Source organism: Lepidochelys olivacea (genome assembly GCF_965140295.1).
Source record: "Lepidochelys olivacea isolate rLepOli2 genome assembly, chromosome: 2".
Lineage (NCBI taxonomy): Eukaryota > Metazoa > Chordata > Testudines > Cheloniidae > Lepidochelys > Lepidochelys olivacea.
This window is the reverse complement of record NC_140412.1, coordinates 85,761,879-85,778,714: the sequence shown is the minus strand read 5'-3', so window position 1 is coordinate 85,778,714 and position 16,836 is coordinate 85,761,879. Positions and strand designations below refer to the sequence as shown.

Genomic DNA, 16,836 nt, shown 5'->3' with positions numbered 1-16,836 from the left:
GTTTCCTCCCACATTACAACCCACCCACGAGCAGCAGAAGAGCTTGGCAACTGGGTTCACCTACCAGAGTGTTCTTTAACACATGCTCCTCTTGAGAAGAAGGGTCTGCAAGACGAATGGCCTACAGTGCCATGAGAGTGTTGCCATAGACTTCACTGGGGCCAGGATTTCAACTCAGCTGTTTCATGCTGCTTTCTGAGCTCCCTTCTTCAGGAGCTATGCCGCCGCTGGCTGCTCCTGCCTGAATAATCCCTGCCAACTGTGTGCCATACTCTTCCTGAACTGGAGTTTTCTCATCTTAATCCTTCAGCCCGATTCCCTCAGCTTTGCCTGGTTCATCTTCCTGGCTGATATCCTTATTCACTTCTCCAGTCAGTGATAATGCCCTGCTCCTTTGCATGGTTTGTGCTTCCTCTCAGAAGATCATTCTCCACTACTGGACCAGCACAACAGCTCTCAAAAACTACCTCTGGTTTCTCTTAGACACTCTGCACTAATGCTCTTTGGATTAACATTCCTATCTTTACAAAGATCTTACAGCTGAAATTGCTTCAGATTTTCATATTTCCCTAGTACAGCATCCACTCAGAGTTTTAACTACACGATACAAAAGAGAAATAGGAAAAAAAAGACAACTGGGTTTTTTAGTAGGTAGTGAGTGGAAGAAGGCAATGCAGCCAATCCCACCCATACCTAATACTTTTCAAATCACTCAAGTCTGTCAGTGGCTCTCACAGTAGCATTTGGAGAGGTCGAACATGACCTCTTGCAAGGTCTCCACTGTGTGCCATTACCTACCAATTCTGTTCTTCCCCACAAGATTGAAGTTATTTTCTCTGTCTGAGTTTCAGCTTTGAAAACTCAGTATCTCAAATAAAAGCATGTTGCATTGTGGAACTATAAAAATAGAAAGAAAAGCATAAATAAAAATGTAGGTAACGTGCTTTATTGCTGCAGATAGGCAGGCAGTACAGTTTGTTAGCCAGGGTTCTCATATGCAAGAAAGTCCTTTGGTCAGTTTCGGAGTGACCTGCAAGTTAACATTCTGTATGCTCCTGTCAGTTAGACTCTGGTAGGGCTAATTACACCTACTGATATGGAAATGCATGGGAATCTAAGTTGATGTAATTTGTATGCTGAGGAGTCATAAGATAGTGGAGTTAAAATATTGGGGTGACCTAATTTAGCTTCCATCTGCTCCTGCTGCTCTCCTCTCTTCTGGCTTTTTAGCATGTAAGTTACAAGACCTATGACTCCTCAAGACTCAATGGGCTGTATTCAGAGATGAAATAGAATCCCACAACCAACACACCACACTACACTTCACACACAATTTCCTCTTCCCTCCCCCATTTAAAGATGACAGAGAAAAATCATGGTGGCTAGCTGCCTAACCCTGCCCCCGCCCCCCACTTCCACCTGAGTGGCCCCCCCACATACACACAGCTGGAGGAGCCCCGACCCTTCCCTCCCACCCATGATCAGCCCAAGCTGCTCCAGCTCTCCAGCTGCGCCTCCCCTCCTGAGACTCCAAGCCACCCCGTTCTTCCTGAAGAACCTGAGCTTTTAATCATATTAATAAGCAAAAACTTCCCTCATGTAAACCGCCAAAATCTGCACCTGGGAGTCCGCTGACAGCAGCTGCACCAGGGGAGGCTTAGCCTCCCCTGGCCTATTATACCCACCGCCCATGGAAAGCATGAACCACATGTGACAGATGTTCATCAAACTGCTTAATGCATCGGAAGGCACTCAGATACTACAATGATGAGGATAGTATAAGAACATGTATAGAACAGTATAGAAAAGGAAGCATAAGTCTGTAAGTTACATGTCAGTCAGTGTGTGAGAGTCTGTCTGAGTCTATGGAAGTGTAACTTACTCCCTTTCAGATGGTGGGTCCTGGAAGGATGAAGTTACATATCATAGACTCTCTTAGATTCACCTCTGAAATTGCCCCTAAGTAAGCCTAGGGGCTTGTCTACACAGCATGGCAAAGCGTGCCAGAGCGGTGTTATATTAATGTGGACTAGGTATCTTTTGCACTGCGCCAGTAGTGTCTACCCAGGGCAGTTAGAGCACAGCACATTAGTGTTTTTTACAACTCACACCGCTGTACTGCACCTTGCTGGTGCCATGCAGACAAGTCATAAATAGTTTGAGGGAAGTCAGGTGGTATAAAGCGCTGTAGCTCCTCTGAAGTCAATGAAGGTACATTGATTTACGTCAACTGAAGGTCTGGCCCTGAGGTGTGTCAGGCTGTTTGTTTGTTTGCAACACTTGCCACTGAAGTCTGGCCCCCAAAAACACTCTCTCTGCTTAGTTTAATTAGGTTTCTCCCCTAGATCTGTTAAAAGACAAGATGCAAGTGAATTTATGTTCTTCCAAATCCCATCTTTGAGTTCAAGGTGAGAGAATGCTCACTGTGTCACCTACTTACTGGTCCCCTTAAATATCCACGTCGCCTACCCAATTCCTCTTCAAATATCACATACCTAGACATCAGCCAATTTCAGCAATTTTTAAAACAACATCTTTGCAACAAGCTTTTGTGAATTGAGCTCTTCCCTCGAGCCTAACAAGTAAACACAAACAGTAAACGGCTAACGGTGCAAAGGAAAATACAGAGAAATTATTTATCTTAGGCTCACAGATTTAATACAAGCGAATGCAAACCAGAGTATTGTCACCATCATTGGTGAGAAGAAAAAGTTCTAAAGTGATGGATAGAAACCAGACACGGTCGTAGAATTTACGGCAAGAAAGGAAAGTAAAGTAGTTCATCTAGACTGCAAGATGCAATTTACGGCAAGAAAGTAGTTCATCTAGACTGCCCTTCCATATATCACAGGCTACCACCACCCAGCACCCGCACACCAACATTAAACCAAAGTATTACAGCCCAAAGGATAGTATAAGAACAGTGAAACTCTAGTATAAGTATGCAATCTTCACAAACTGTGTTAATGAAGACTGTGGACAGGGAAGCGTGAGAGGAAATAGTTAAGGCATAGGACTGAGAATCAGAAGATCCAAGTCCTGTTCCTGGCTCAGTCCTTGACTTGCTGTGCGACTTAGGGCTCTTACAAGCTCTCTCATCAATTCCCAATCCTATTTGCCATGGCCTGTGTCTGAAATTTTCTCAACCCCTAATGAGCAAAGATTCTAAGAAAATGGCTCCAGACTCCATAAAATTCTAGTATGTCAGTTTTATCTGCTGCTGCTATTTCTGTCAACAATGATTTAACTAAAATTGTTCTGTAGAGAGAGAGAGATTAGGAGGATCCACTTTGATCCGGTGTCATTTAATCTTTCTTTGTTTCAGCTCCTTTGCCTGTAAAATACAGCTAACATTTACTTCCTTACCTCATAAGTGAACTATAAGATTTAATTCATTAACATCTGTAAAATACTTGAAGAGCTTTGGATAAGAAGTGCAAAGCATTATTTTCTTGGATTTTTTTAATTTTTATTGAACTACAGGTGAACTTGAACTTTAGCCGTTAGTTGTATGTCAGCGGCTATTCCTGAACTTGAAGAGGTTAGATGAAATTCTGTGATACAGAAAATATGGAAATTATCACCCAAGAAGAGGATAAGACCAGTCCAGGGGATTGGAGCAGAGCCATCAACTCGGCACTTATAACACTTCCAAAACTGTAGAAACTATACAGGAGAAGAAAGAGTGCTGGGTGGGATGGTCTAGTAATCTAAGTCTCAGGCTTGAAAAGCCTCTTGTTTTGGGAAGCACACATTCAAATACAAGAAGGGTCAGCTCAGCCCTATGTTCTTTTGAGAGATAAACTCAGAACATAAAATTGATGGGATGTGCGTCTTTGGATGAGAAATTAAAAATGGGGGTCCTGCTCTGCATGGATGTTAAAGATTTGATGACACCTAGCAGGGGTTCTCAAACTTCATTGGGCCACCCTTCTGACAACAAAAATTACTACATGACCCCACGAGGGGGGACCGAAGCCTGAGCCTGCCCAAGCCTCACTGCCCCAGGTGGGGGGAGGGAGGGGCAAAACCCAAGCCCCACTGCCCTGGGTGTGGAGGGGGCCCAAGCCCAAGAGCTTCAGCCTCAGGTGGGGGGCCTGTAACCTGAGCCCCACCACACAGGGCTGAATCCCTCAGGCTTTGACCCCAGGTGGTGGGACTCGGGCCCCGGCTCTGGGCCCCAGCAAGTCTAAAGTCAGCCCTGGCAACAGCTGTTTTGTAGGGCGCTAATTGCTATTCGCTGCCTTTCAGTGATGTTTGTATGTGTACACTGCAATACTAACTACCAGGGTGCATCCTCAGCTCTTATAAACTATCACAGCTCCACTGACATCAGCTGAGGATCTACACCAAGGTTTTTATATCATGTTCATCACTGTGTTATATGAGTGCATCTGATATCTGAGTTTCTGAGGCACTTTGAGATGGAGGCTGTTACATATTGGGTGTGTATATATAATGTAAATAATACAATTATTTTCAGTTTTACTAATTATAGTCTAGGGCAATTAAGAAAAAGCATAGAGATTTAGCAAAGGAAATCTCTTTACTAAATATTCCTCTCTAGCTGGGAGATTGGGTGGTGTCTATTTCCTTTAATATATTTCCGGAGTGCAAATAATGGCTGCCACAATAAAACACTGTTTACGTATCTCAACATCATTAACATTTAAAGAATATTATACTGTTGTGTTTCATACAATTTAACCATCAGCCAGTGAAAATACTGTTGTCTATAAAATGCAAATACAGGTACAAAGGAAAAAAACACTGTGAGAGTAGGATCTTAATACGTATGTCTAGACATTTATCATGGCTTTTGTTGACACCAATAATTTTTTTCTTTATTTCTTATCCCTTTCCAGAACCCTAACCGATTGCTGCTTGTTCCCACCCCCACACTTCCCAAATACAAAGCCTCCTCTAAGGCTACATTAAGTTTCTAATCTGTTAGTTTTAACCTCAAGATTGTAGCATGAACTCTTACAATTGTCTTCATGTCAATTCCCAGACCAATTTGTCATGCCTTGTCTCTGCAATTTTCTTAGCCCCAGAGAACAGAGTCCTAAGAAAGTGCCTTCAGAGGCCATAAAATTCTAATGTTTCATTTTTATCTGTTGCTGACATTTCTTCAAACAAGAATTTGATTAAATCATTCTCTGTGAAGAGAGTGTAGGAGGATCCATTTGATCCAGGGTAAGAATATTCATTGCTTAGATATAAAAAGGGCTAAACTAAAAGATTTTTTTAAAGGCTGTAGGGTAGTCAGATCACCTAGCAAACTAATATTTGGGCTAATCAAACTAATAATTCATTTATTGAAAGGTTTACACTTTTTGTAATCCAAATGTATTGGTGTATAGTGATGCACAGAAAGTACAACAGTTCAAATAAATGAAACTAGTTTATTTAACTAAACACTCCGACATAGTGCTTGGAACCTAGACATGCAACACTGAGAACCTGTAAGTTAAAATGAATATAAACAAAAGTGAAATTAGTTTCATTTATTTATTTCTCTCCTCTTGGACAATGAAAGTTAAAGTGAACAAAGGGCATAAACAATTAAAAGTAAACTGGATTTTTTAAATAATCTAAAGTATTCTTGGTAAAATAGGTAAGCAATGTGCTTGTTTAAAATAGGATAATTAAGTCAACAATAGTGTTGCAAACTGAAGTTTGTGATATTTGGTGTTTTTATTAAAGCTCCAGCTTCTAGAGTCATATGATTATGTAAGCATCTCAGTTTTCATTTGAAAAGAAAAATATAAGTTATTAGCCCTGAGGGTTGCAGAAAAAAGTATGAAAAAATTAACCCTTAAAGGCTCAAAAACCAGAAGGCAAATAAAAAGAACCCCCAAATTATTATTTTTTAAAAATCAGATTTTTACCATCTCCATGAAACGAGTGTTTGATTTTTTTGGGCTTGACTCATTATTTTTGAACACTTGGGGTTGGCAGGACAGTATTAGAGTCCCTTTAAAGTTAAGGCTAAAATCCTGAAAATGACCCATAATTTTCAGTTAGTTCTCTCAGTAGTGACTTTCCAGGCAGTGAAAGAAAAAATTAAAATATATGTTAAGTGCCACTTTCTCCATTACCTTCTCATACTCCACATGCCCTGTGCATCCTCTGGGCCAGGACAGGAGTGCTAGTGTGAATAAAAAGGGGAGAAAGCTATCATCCCTGGTGGTTGTCCCTTTCCAGTATAAAGAGATCAGAACTGTGCTTGTGCCCTAAAAGCGTTCACATTCTTGCTCTTCAATTTCACCCTACTAGAATTTTCTATTTATGAAATAAGTGAATATTTGTTCAAAGAATTCCTATATAGCAACTGGATTACCTTGCGAGTCTGTAGAAGGTGGAGAAGATTTTGGATACCCTACAAAACAAAAGAAGTTATATTACACACTGAATAAGAGTACAACATAGTCTAAATATCACAACAGTTTAGTAATATTTTCTTTTTATCAAATAGCAACTCATTTAAACAAGTGCACAGTATCAGAAGGCAGAAACTCGTACCACTAAGACTGTTAAAAAAACGGTAGCAGCCATAGCAAAGGGGACCATGTTCCTCATTACAGTGCATCGGCTCTGTTGTGTGTACTGTGGCAAAACAGGTTATTTTAAGCTACCCTAGTGGGACGTATTTCAGAGTAGCAGCCGTGTTACTCCTGTTCTTTTTGCGAATACAGACTACTTGTGGCACCTTAGAGACTAACAAATTGATCTGAGCGTAAGCTTTAGTGAGCTACAGCTCACTTCATCGGATGCACGACTGAGGACTACACAGCAATCGTACTGAGATTATGCTTGGTGCAGCTTTGGCTGGGGAGGTGAAGTTAGCTTGAGGCCTTCTTTCTGTCTCCTCTGGTCCTGTTGCCAGCTGCGGCCAAAATAGACATCATGCAAATTAAATTAGCCAAAGGCTGTTCTCAGATAACAACTCTAACATATGCCAGTTAAGCATCATTTCATATCCTGCAGGGGACTGGCAAAGTGCATCACACTCCAGTTCTGCCACCTTCTATCCTGTAGCCAGCCCCAATATGTCCTGTGCACCCAGGACAGCTTTAATGTCACTTTGTGGGAAGAGTAACAAACTCACTGCTGGAATCTGACAGCTCAGCTTGTCTTACTGATTGATGAAAGGCCCTGCTAGTCTAGCATCTTAGCAGAGCTATGTGTTGTTCTATACTTCAACATAACGTAAGTCCAGAAACACTGGCTTTGGGGTCTAATATTATAAAGTGATCACTTGGATAACATTTCAGTTTGCTCACCTGGTGCTCCTGCATATCCTTCAGCTACGGGCATGGTATACTGACCATCTATGCCTTTAGGCCGTCCACTTCCTGACATTACAACTGTGCCAGGAGGACCAGCCTGTCCAGTCTCCATAATGATCCCAGTTGATCCAGGCAAAAGTGGTAAAGCGGATGAACCTGGTAATGATGGTTGTAGTGGAGTTCTTGGTTGTGATGGCTGAAGAGGGGCTCCTTGTTGTGGTGGCTGTATTACTATTCTTGGCTGTGGTGGCTGCAGAGGAGTTCTTTCTTGTGGTATCTGCAGTGGTATTCTTGGTTGATTTTCAGCTAAGTATTGGTAGAGAGAGGAAAGTCAAATATTATCCATCTGAGAAAATTCATAAAACCCATTACATTTATACTTCTGTAAACAAACAATTAAATTGCGAGTTTTTGTTTTTCCCTTTCTGAAGACAGAATAATAAAAAAAAAATCAATGTTCTTCTGTTTTAAAAACTTTATGACACTGAAGGCAGATCCAGGGTCACAGTTTACTGAAAAATTCATTGTTTGGAAGGGTCATTGTAAAAGGACTTTTCCAGTAGGAGAGCCAGTGTACTGTATGATATCAGTGCCAGATAGTGTTGATGTGATAATAGTTGTGTAGCTGTTCTATTTCAAATCCCTTTTGATTGCATTTACAACATATTTGTAAAAAATTTAGTCCTAACTGAATCTTAGAAATGTAATGTCTTCCTGAAAGTGAATGTCTGTTATTTGCATGGGGGGTTAATTTTTATATAGATTTAAAAGATAGGAAAGGTGCTAAAAAAAGTTTCTTAGTGCAAAGAACCTTACTCCCAATCCTTGCTCTCCATCAAAAACCTGCCTTATTCATTTTAAGCAATTCCATCTCTATTTGAATTAACCACAGAAGATAACTACTATAATATATACAATTTTACACTTGTCTAAATCCATTGACTTCAGTAAAATTAGGTCTGATTTACACTGGTGTCGGTGAGATCAGAACAGGCCCATGAACTACACAGCATGGCAATGTATGTTGAGCTTCCATTTCCTTCTCTTTTTAACATTGTTATACAAAAATCATTAACATCTGAAAGGCAAGGACATTCAAAGTTAAGAATAATAATTGCCCCTTAACACTGCTCACTGTGTAACATTTTCAAAAGGTCCTAAATTATTTATGAGCTTAAGACTTACTGCAAGTCATTGAGTTTCATATGCTCCTTGGTCTCTTAGTGTATGGATATGTCTATACTACAACTAAAAACCGGCAGCTGGTCCATGACCGCTCACTGGAGCTCAGGCTAAGGAGCCGTTTAACTGTGATGTGTATGTTTTTGGGCTTGGGCTGGAGCCAGGGCTCTAGGACCCTGCAAGGTAGGAGAGTTCCAGAGCTCAGGCTGCAGCCTGAGCCCAAACGTCTAGACCTCTATTAAACATCCCTTTAACCTGAGCCCCGTGAGTCTGAATCAGCTGGCACAGGCCAGCCCGGTGTGGCTAACTGCAGCATAGACATTTCCCTAGGTGTGTCTGGAAATTTTACCTATTGTGCCTAAGTTGTACAGTACATATGACACCTAATATTATGCAATGAAGGTGAAATTCAACCCAGTGCAGATGTTGGCAGGATGGTATGATATGTACCTGGCTGTTTTTTTTGTATAGGAACATGTGAATGCTGCAGGGCATAAGTATATCATTCTATTGGCTGGCTACAGTGGTAATTACAATGGACACTGTGCGGGTGAAATGTAAAATTTTTGTCTAAATAAATTGGAGATTACAAATGTATAGACTCCAGCGGTTTGAATCACTCACAAGGCCTTTTACATTGAAGGGGGAAAAAGTAGTATCTACCACAAATTCGAACTCTGGTGAACACAATGAAGAGGTATAGGGTAGTAATAATTTTAGTTTATTAATGTATTCGTAGTACTGACTTAGGCCTTGTCTACGCTATGGGGATAACGTAGCTGGGGTCAATGTAGCTTAGGTAGATTTACTATGGTGTCTACACTGTGCTGTGTTGACAGGAGACACTCTCCCTTCACTTTACCTTAATCCTCTCATTCTAGGGGACTACTGCAGCCGACCGCGGAGAGTTCTCTGAGTTTGATTTTGCTGGTCTTCCTTAGATCTGCTAAATTGACCTGCCCTTCATTGATTGCAGCAGTGTCGATCCCTGGTAAGTATAGACAGGGCCTTAGTGTTGGTTATTGTTTGCTATTTGTGGTGATCTTCATTTGACAAGTGAGGGAAGTGTACCTCCATTGTTTAGGCCAGTGTGGAAAATGGGAAGAGTTTGTGACAGTGCATGATCAATTCCTAATTACACACTGAGATATGCTGTCTGTAGTCCTGAGTCTCTAACAAATACGCTGGAATTCACAAGTGTTATTTTAGGACTGTTATTGTAAGAACTTTGCCCTGCAAATGTGACATTTAATTGAAGATGACAGTAATGAGAAATCCTGCATCTTCACTCTTATCTTGGGTGGTTTGTTTCTTATTCTCCATCTCAGAAAAGTAAATTTACCCATGGCCTTACACTCTTTTGGAAGGTTTATCTAAAAAATTCCATGCTCTCATAGTACCTGCATCATATGATAGCTCCCAATGAAAAAAACTCACTGGCCCTTCCTGGTTGAGTTTTGTAGACGGATACTAAGTTCTAGAACTGTAATGAGAGGGGAAAATTAAAGAACCAGGCACCACAAAGTTTTGCTGAAAGTTACCTAGGTAATTCTATCCACAGGATACAGGATTAAAGAATGGAATATACACTTTTTACTGATTCATATAATATTTTTTTGCTTTCATCATGACATTAAACTACTGAAAAGTTATACTTTAAAAACTTTTATAAGGGCAAAGGTGAACTGCAAGTGTTTAATTTATTCCTAACTGAATAATACCTGTGTTTGGTTTTTAATCTAATGAGGCAGTCGCTAATCTCAGTAACATGGATTTAAATCTGAAGTCCAGGGAGATCAATAGGGTTACTTCAGATTTGCATTGATATCATTGACAACACAAACTGGCTCAGGAGTTTTATTTCTTGCCTGCATAGGTTTTTCACTTCTTTACCTTCTCTCCTCAGTTTAGTTAAGCTCGCTTTAGGCCTCCAGCCAGGGACACGCAGAATGAATGTGCATGTCTGACTATTCCCCCCCAACACACCCCAAGCTCTTACAATTTAAACCAAAAGCCTTAATACCTTTGTAACAATGTTTGGCCTGGTTCTGTGTGTTTAGTGTGGATATCTATACATTTGAAAATACCCAGGTATACCAACCCCATTTTGGAAAAAACTCATAGGCCAACTATCCAATGTGCGTGTTAGCTGAGAAGCATCACTTTTACGGTTCTGGCAGTTTTCAAATGCCTTTTTGGCCTTTTGTACTGAATTGCATCGTATCATGGCATTGTGCTCTAAAATCACTAGACAGAGACAATAACAGACAGCATAGTTTTGGACTGAATATGTATTACTAAACCAAAGAGCGAAGGCAAAATTCCCTGGTGTAACTCCACTGAAGTTATGGTGCAAAATTAGGGATGAATTTGGCCAAATCAGCTTGTATTGTGTTGAGTAGCACATAAAAGAGAAGTATTCCCCATTGTCTACAAAGCAATTGGAAAGGCAAGCAGCAGAGCTTAGACCATTATTATACTTCAAATTAGAGTCTCCTCAGGGGCACCCTCTTCACCAGCAGTGTTCACACGGCTTTCTTTAGTATCACCCGCCTAGTCATTCTCAGCTTGCTGACCTCAGATGCCTGTCTAAATTAAGCTGAGGCGAAACACCCCCACCCAAAGCTTAAAATGCCAATTCTTTTTTTCCCTTGCTTTTAAACTCCACTGGTACTTTACTGAGAAAAAACACATTGGGTGGGGGTGACAGGTATGTGAAACTCAAGTTGTACTTTGTCATGGTTCTGCTCTTTCTAGCAATGTCATGACTGGCAGATCAGTTCCATTTCCCTAGTGATACATTGAGCAGACAAGAACAATGACAGGATGAAATAAACTAGAAACTACGTAGTCAGTGATTCCACTGACAAGAATCAAGAAGAGCTATGACTTCCAAACTCCTGCTGCTGACAACGAATTTGACAATTATCACGTTACACCAGGCAGCCTGGTGTATCTGGCAGAGAATATACTGAAGTTTACGCCAGAACTCCTATTACCAGTGCTACAGAAAAGTTTTTACCACACGTCCCTAGGTGTAGTAATTTAGGTATACACAAGGTTTCATAAAAAGTAACTATAGCAGACTGCTCTTAGCAATTCATATGTTTGAAACCCCTCTTCACAGATAATTACAAAAAGAAATATAAGTGGATTGAAATAGTTGTAATCAAAGCAAACTAAAATCCTGAAGCCATTTTTGGCAGCAGACCACACTTTTTCTGGCTTCAGCAATGAATGGCAAAAATGTATTAACAAGCTACATCTAAAGAAGAGATGATTTTAGTGCCAGTTTTAGTGCAGTATCATTTCAGTAATATGCTTCTCTAAATGCTAAAGTGGCACAGAGGGTTACAGAGGACCTATTTACACATTTTATGGGATTATCTAGTCTACTTATTCATAATGAGCCAAAGCTTGCACTCTTGCTCAGTCCTAACAGGCAAACTTCATCTGAAGTTCTAAATGACAAAAGATTTGACCTGTGGTTTATATACAGTACACACAATAACTTATTACCCTGCAACATTAGTTTAGACTGAGTCATTTAAATGTTCTTGGCTTAAAAAGGCCTGAATATAAAATTTCAAGCCAAAGCAGCCATATTCCTGGCTTCAGACTAATTTGCCTTTGCTCAGTTTAGTTGTCTAATTGGAGCGTGGGAATTCTAAAACAAAACCTTATAGGGTATCCTTGTGTTACCACATTCAAACAACTGTAGAAAGAGAAATGTGTTACTACTCTAGTCTCCCAAACCAAAATGACATCATTTAAATGATACAATATGTTGGCAAATAGTACCTAAATCTAGGTATGAATTTAATATTGATCTATAAGCCAGAACTGAAAAATCACCAGTTCAAAGTATTAAAGGTACCATAGAAGATATTACAATAAGACTCATCAAAAAGTTAAATCTTAGTGGAATGGGCACATTGATAGAGACACATCTTGTTCCAAAAACAGTATTAATTGCCAAAGGGGAAAAGTACAAGATGTAACTGCCTAGCGGAGCAAGGTTCCCTAACCACTTCCAATGGAGTCCCTCTGTTGCCAAAAGCTTTTTGGAGCTGCAAACATCAAGACTTACTCAGACTGCTGTGCTGGATAGCATTTTATTCTGAATCACTCTGGGATGTAAGTATTTGCTTTATGAACCTCTTTGAGGCCACACATATTTGAGGTGAGACGTTACAGTTTTAAATGCTTGTATGTTTAGTCTCTAACGGCTGGGTCACTTCTCAAGGGTAGCTGTAGGTACAGTTTATAGAGACCATATAAAGTGCTATGAAACTGAATTATACTATGGAAATATGGGTGTTTTAAGCTTATTTCATGCTTTAAAATACTGCAGTAGATTTAAACAAACATAATCCATGAAGCTGTTGAGAGGTCTGCTTTACATTGCGTGGACAAGACTGTGTGTGTATCCGCAGCAAGGAAAAAATCTTGATCCCTTCTGCATAGCAGGTGCAGTTTCAATATGCATAAGATGGGGCTATAGTCAGGATTGTGTGCAGCAGAAGTGAAGTGGGGGAGGAGCAAGGTGGGCTGGATCAGAGGATCTAGTCATGGGACTGAAGTAGCCACTATAGAGTGGTTCTTCGGCTGTTCCACTGCGTGGGAAGGAAGATTCCTCCCTCTCCTCTCTTGTCTGTTTCATACTCAGCCCAGCTTCTTGTATTTTGGGACAAATCCTTGTGCCCCGCTCAAGCATTATATGTTTTATATAATCAGACAACTCAGGAATCACTGACTTTGAAGATCCCAGTTCACATCCAATGTAAAATCCACCAGCACAGTCCATCTACCAATACCGCAGTAAGACTTCTGTGAAACTCAGTGTAAGTGAACTACAATGAAGGGCTAAGCCTACTCTCCTGGCCGGTACCAATATTTTTGATCTTTATTCTTTCATTAAATTCCAACAATGGATTAATCAGTAGGCAGGCTCACGGCCCTCTCAGGAGTATAATAGAGATGCATACTCTAGTTAGATGCTTTGGGAAACACAAATTGTTCAAATGAGAAGAAAAAAGCAAGAGAGATATTAATAGTGGTGAGGGATGGCGTTTTTTCTGTATGCAGCAGAATTATAAAAGGTTTTGGGGGGCAAAGGTATGGAACACAAACAATAATCTTGACCCCACTATTCTGGCCACACATTGATATTAAATCACACTGGCGGAAATTAGAAAGATTTGGTTGATAACTGAAGTAATGGCAACTTCTTGAGTCACCAGAAGATAATGCTGCTTTGACCAAATGGTGTCAGTGTGTGCATTCCTCTCTCAGGGGGCTTCTAATAAGATGATCACATTTAGACTGAATAACAGAAGGGGGTTTATTTCAGGACATATGTAGTCTATTTTTGGATTTTATATATATCCTTCTCCTTAGAAATTCCCCATTATCTTGTATTTCTATGGGAGCTGGGTCTAATCTGGCACAGAGTTAGGAACTAGGAGTGAAATCCTGACTCTGTTGAAGTCAATGGTAAAACTCCCATTGACGACAATGAAGCCAGAATTTCACCTCCAGGAAATTTCTTGGAGTTATGAGTCTTCCTTGCATTCTTTGCTTAAATTAGTGGAAATTAGGGGTTGGGATTTCATGTGGGAAGTTCCCAGAAGAGATGGTTCTTCACCTTGCACAGTAACTGTGCTTCTTTGAGATGTGTCCCCTAGGGGTGCTCCCCACTCTAGGTATGCATGCCTCAGATGGGAGATTTTAGGTAATTGTGTCTGTTCTGCCTGCATACGCACCCCCTGCGGCCTCATGCGCTGCACCGTGGCTACATATAGCTGCACAGGCAAACCGCCCTCAGTTTCTTCTCTATCCCAGAGCAACATTGTAAGTAACTCCAAAACAGAGGGAAGGAGAGCAGGTAATGGAAAACCCACAGGGACGCTCATCTCGAAGAACAACAGTTACTGCACGGGGGGGCGGGGGAGCAACCGTCTCCTCTTCTTCTTCTTCGAGTAGCGTCCCTATGGCTGCTCCACTCTAGGGGACTACTGAGCAGTACTAGCTACAGAGGGGTGGGGCTTCAGAGTCGAATCTCAGATTGACAACAGTACAGTAGAGCCAAACATGGCATCAGAAGCCGAGGCATGAGTAACCGCATCGTTTTCAGGAACTGTATGAATGGAGATCCCAGTTGCGGCTCTATATATTTCCGTGATGGGAACATTCTTAAGAAAGGCTATTAAAGTAGAGAGGGATCTCGTGGAGTGAGTTGATATTCCAGGAGGAGGTTGACGTTTGGGAGACCAATAGCAGTAGGTAATGCAACCAGATATCCATCATTAGAGTCTGTGCTTGAAAACTGGAGATCTTTTAGTTCTGTCCACAATGGAGAGTAACAATCTGGGAGATTTTCTAAAAGGGCCTAGTCCTGCCTAGGTAAAAGGATAATGCTCTCCTGAAACTGAGTGTATGTAATGCCTCATTTCTTTTATCCCAGTGTGGCATAGGATAGAAAACTGGAAGAAGGTAAGTTGGTTCACATAGAAGTCCAAGGATACCTTTGGTAAGAATTTGGGATGTGGTCGCAAAGTTACCTTATCCTTAGAAAAGGCTGAGGAGAGGGGGAATATGCCATCAGAGCCCCTCTCTCTCCAACTCTTCAAGCAGAAGTAATGGCTACTAGAACAGTCTGATTTCATAGATGAGTGTAAAAGGTAGGGTGACCATCCATCCTGTTTTTAAACAGGACATTCCCACATTTAAGTCCTCTTGCAGGTGTCCCACTTTTTTTTTTTTTCTGAAAAACGGGCAAATTGTCCTGTATTTTCTGCTCCTGCTGCTGGTCAGCCAGCACAGCCCCAGCCCCATCTTGTTGGTGTGGGCAGGCGGTGGCTGGTCAGTGACAGCACGTGGTGGCCTCAGGCCAGATGGAGAGGCGACAAGAGGCAACATCAGGTAGGAGAAGAGGCAGCCCTGTGTGTGGGGGCGGGGGGCGCCCCCCTATGTGAAACCTAAAGCAGGGGTTCTCAATGGGGGTCTGCAAGCCCTTTAAGGGGGGCCACTGTGCGCCAATGCTGAACCCCAGAGCCTGAGCCCAGCGCCCTCTGCAGGTCTAAAACCCTGATCCCAGCACCATCCGTGGGGCTGAAGCTAGAGCCGTGGGGCTGAATCCCTGATACCCGGCCTTGGGCTGAAGCCCCGATCCCCAGTGCTCCCTGGCAGGGGCAGAAGTCCCCTGAGACCATGGGAAGAGTTTGGGGGCACTGTGGATGTTGCCCCCCAAAACTGCAGTGCAAGAGCGGGGCAGTCCAGTGGGCAGCTCCATACCTCCCACAACTCTTTCTCTCTTGCCCCCTGACAAGTTCAGAGGCGGGAAGTTGGTGCCAGGCAATGCGGGGCAGCTGCTGCTCTGGTTGGTGCCATGGATCAGGCAGCCATAGTGTTTCCTCTTCTCCTCCTGCTGCTGTTGCAGGGGGTTGATGCTGCTCCTCAGCTTCAAGCTCTCTTTTCTCATGCAGCCGGTAAGAGCTGCAGCGGGAGGGACCTGGCTCCATGGCTGGCAGAGCCCTTGGGGAACAGGGACCACAGGAGAGCCCTCCTGGTACACAGCCCCTAGCTACTCCCTCCCTGCACCCTGAGCTACCCCCTGCCCACACACAGCCCCTAGCTCCCCCCTTCCTGCACCCTGAGCTACCCCCCTGCTTGCACACAGCCCCTAGCTTCCCCCTGCCTGCACCCTGAGCTACCCCCCTGCCCGCACACAGCCCCTAGCTACCGGCTCCCTGAGCTGTTTTCAAACTTTTTGAGCTGAGCCTTGCACCTTTGAATTATAGTTTTTAAGTTGTGGCACTGGGATGCGCAACCAAAAGACAGGCTGGGTGGCCTGCTGAGGTGAATCAAGGGCTGGAGCTGGCTTGAGCTCCACTGGCCCCTGCCTCCAAAACAGAAGTCATACTACACCTATGCCCGAGGCCCCCTCCCAGCCCGAACCTCCTTCTGCTGCTGGGCCCTGGCATTTTAAATAGCATGTTCTAATTGATTGTCTTTGAACTCATTTGAATACGAGCAATTTTACCAGGTGTCCCGTATTCAGCACAGGCGAAGATGGTCACCCTAGATTCAAAGGAGGGCCTTTTAAGGCATCTGAGCACCAAGCTGAGGTCCCGTGATAGTGCAGGGCATCTGATTTATGAGAAGATGTTTGCCAATCTCTTCAGAAACCTCCTTGTTGTAGGATAAGCAAAGACAGAAAAACCCTCTACCATATGATGGAAGGCCGTTATAGCTGCCAAGTGCACTCTAACAAAGCTTAGAGACAATCCTGTCATTTTAGCTCTAGGATGTAATCCAGTATAACTAATAATGGAGAGGATGTAGTGAAAGATGTTTTAGA

The 16,836-nt window shown here is 42.3% G+C and overlaps 1 protein-coding gene across 3 annotated transcripts in view; it reads right to left on the bottom strand.

Annotated features, from left to right (window-relative positions):
• EMILIN2 (elastin microfibril interfacer 2) overlaps positions 1-16,836 on the bottom strand; it is a 61,042-nt gene that overhangs the window by 11,472 nt on the left and 32,734 nt on the right. For all 3 annotated transcript variants that reach the window (XR_014710551.1, XM_084621443.1, XM_084621442.1), the window contains exons 5-6: positions 7,287-7,598; positions 6,344-6,382 (exon numbers count right to left, since the gene is read on the bottom strand). Coding sequence is in view for 2 of the 3 variants with exons in the window: in XM_084621443.1 (XP_084477569.1) it covers positions 6,344-6,382; positions 7,287-7,598 (351 nt within the window). In the remaining variant the exon portion in view is untranslated. The remainder of the gene's footprint in view (positions 1-6,343; positions 6,383-7,286; positions 7,599-16,836) is intronic.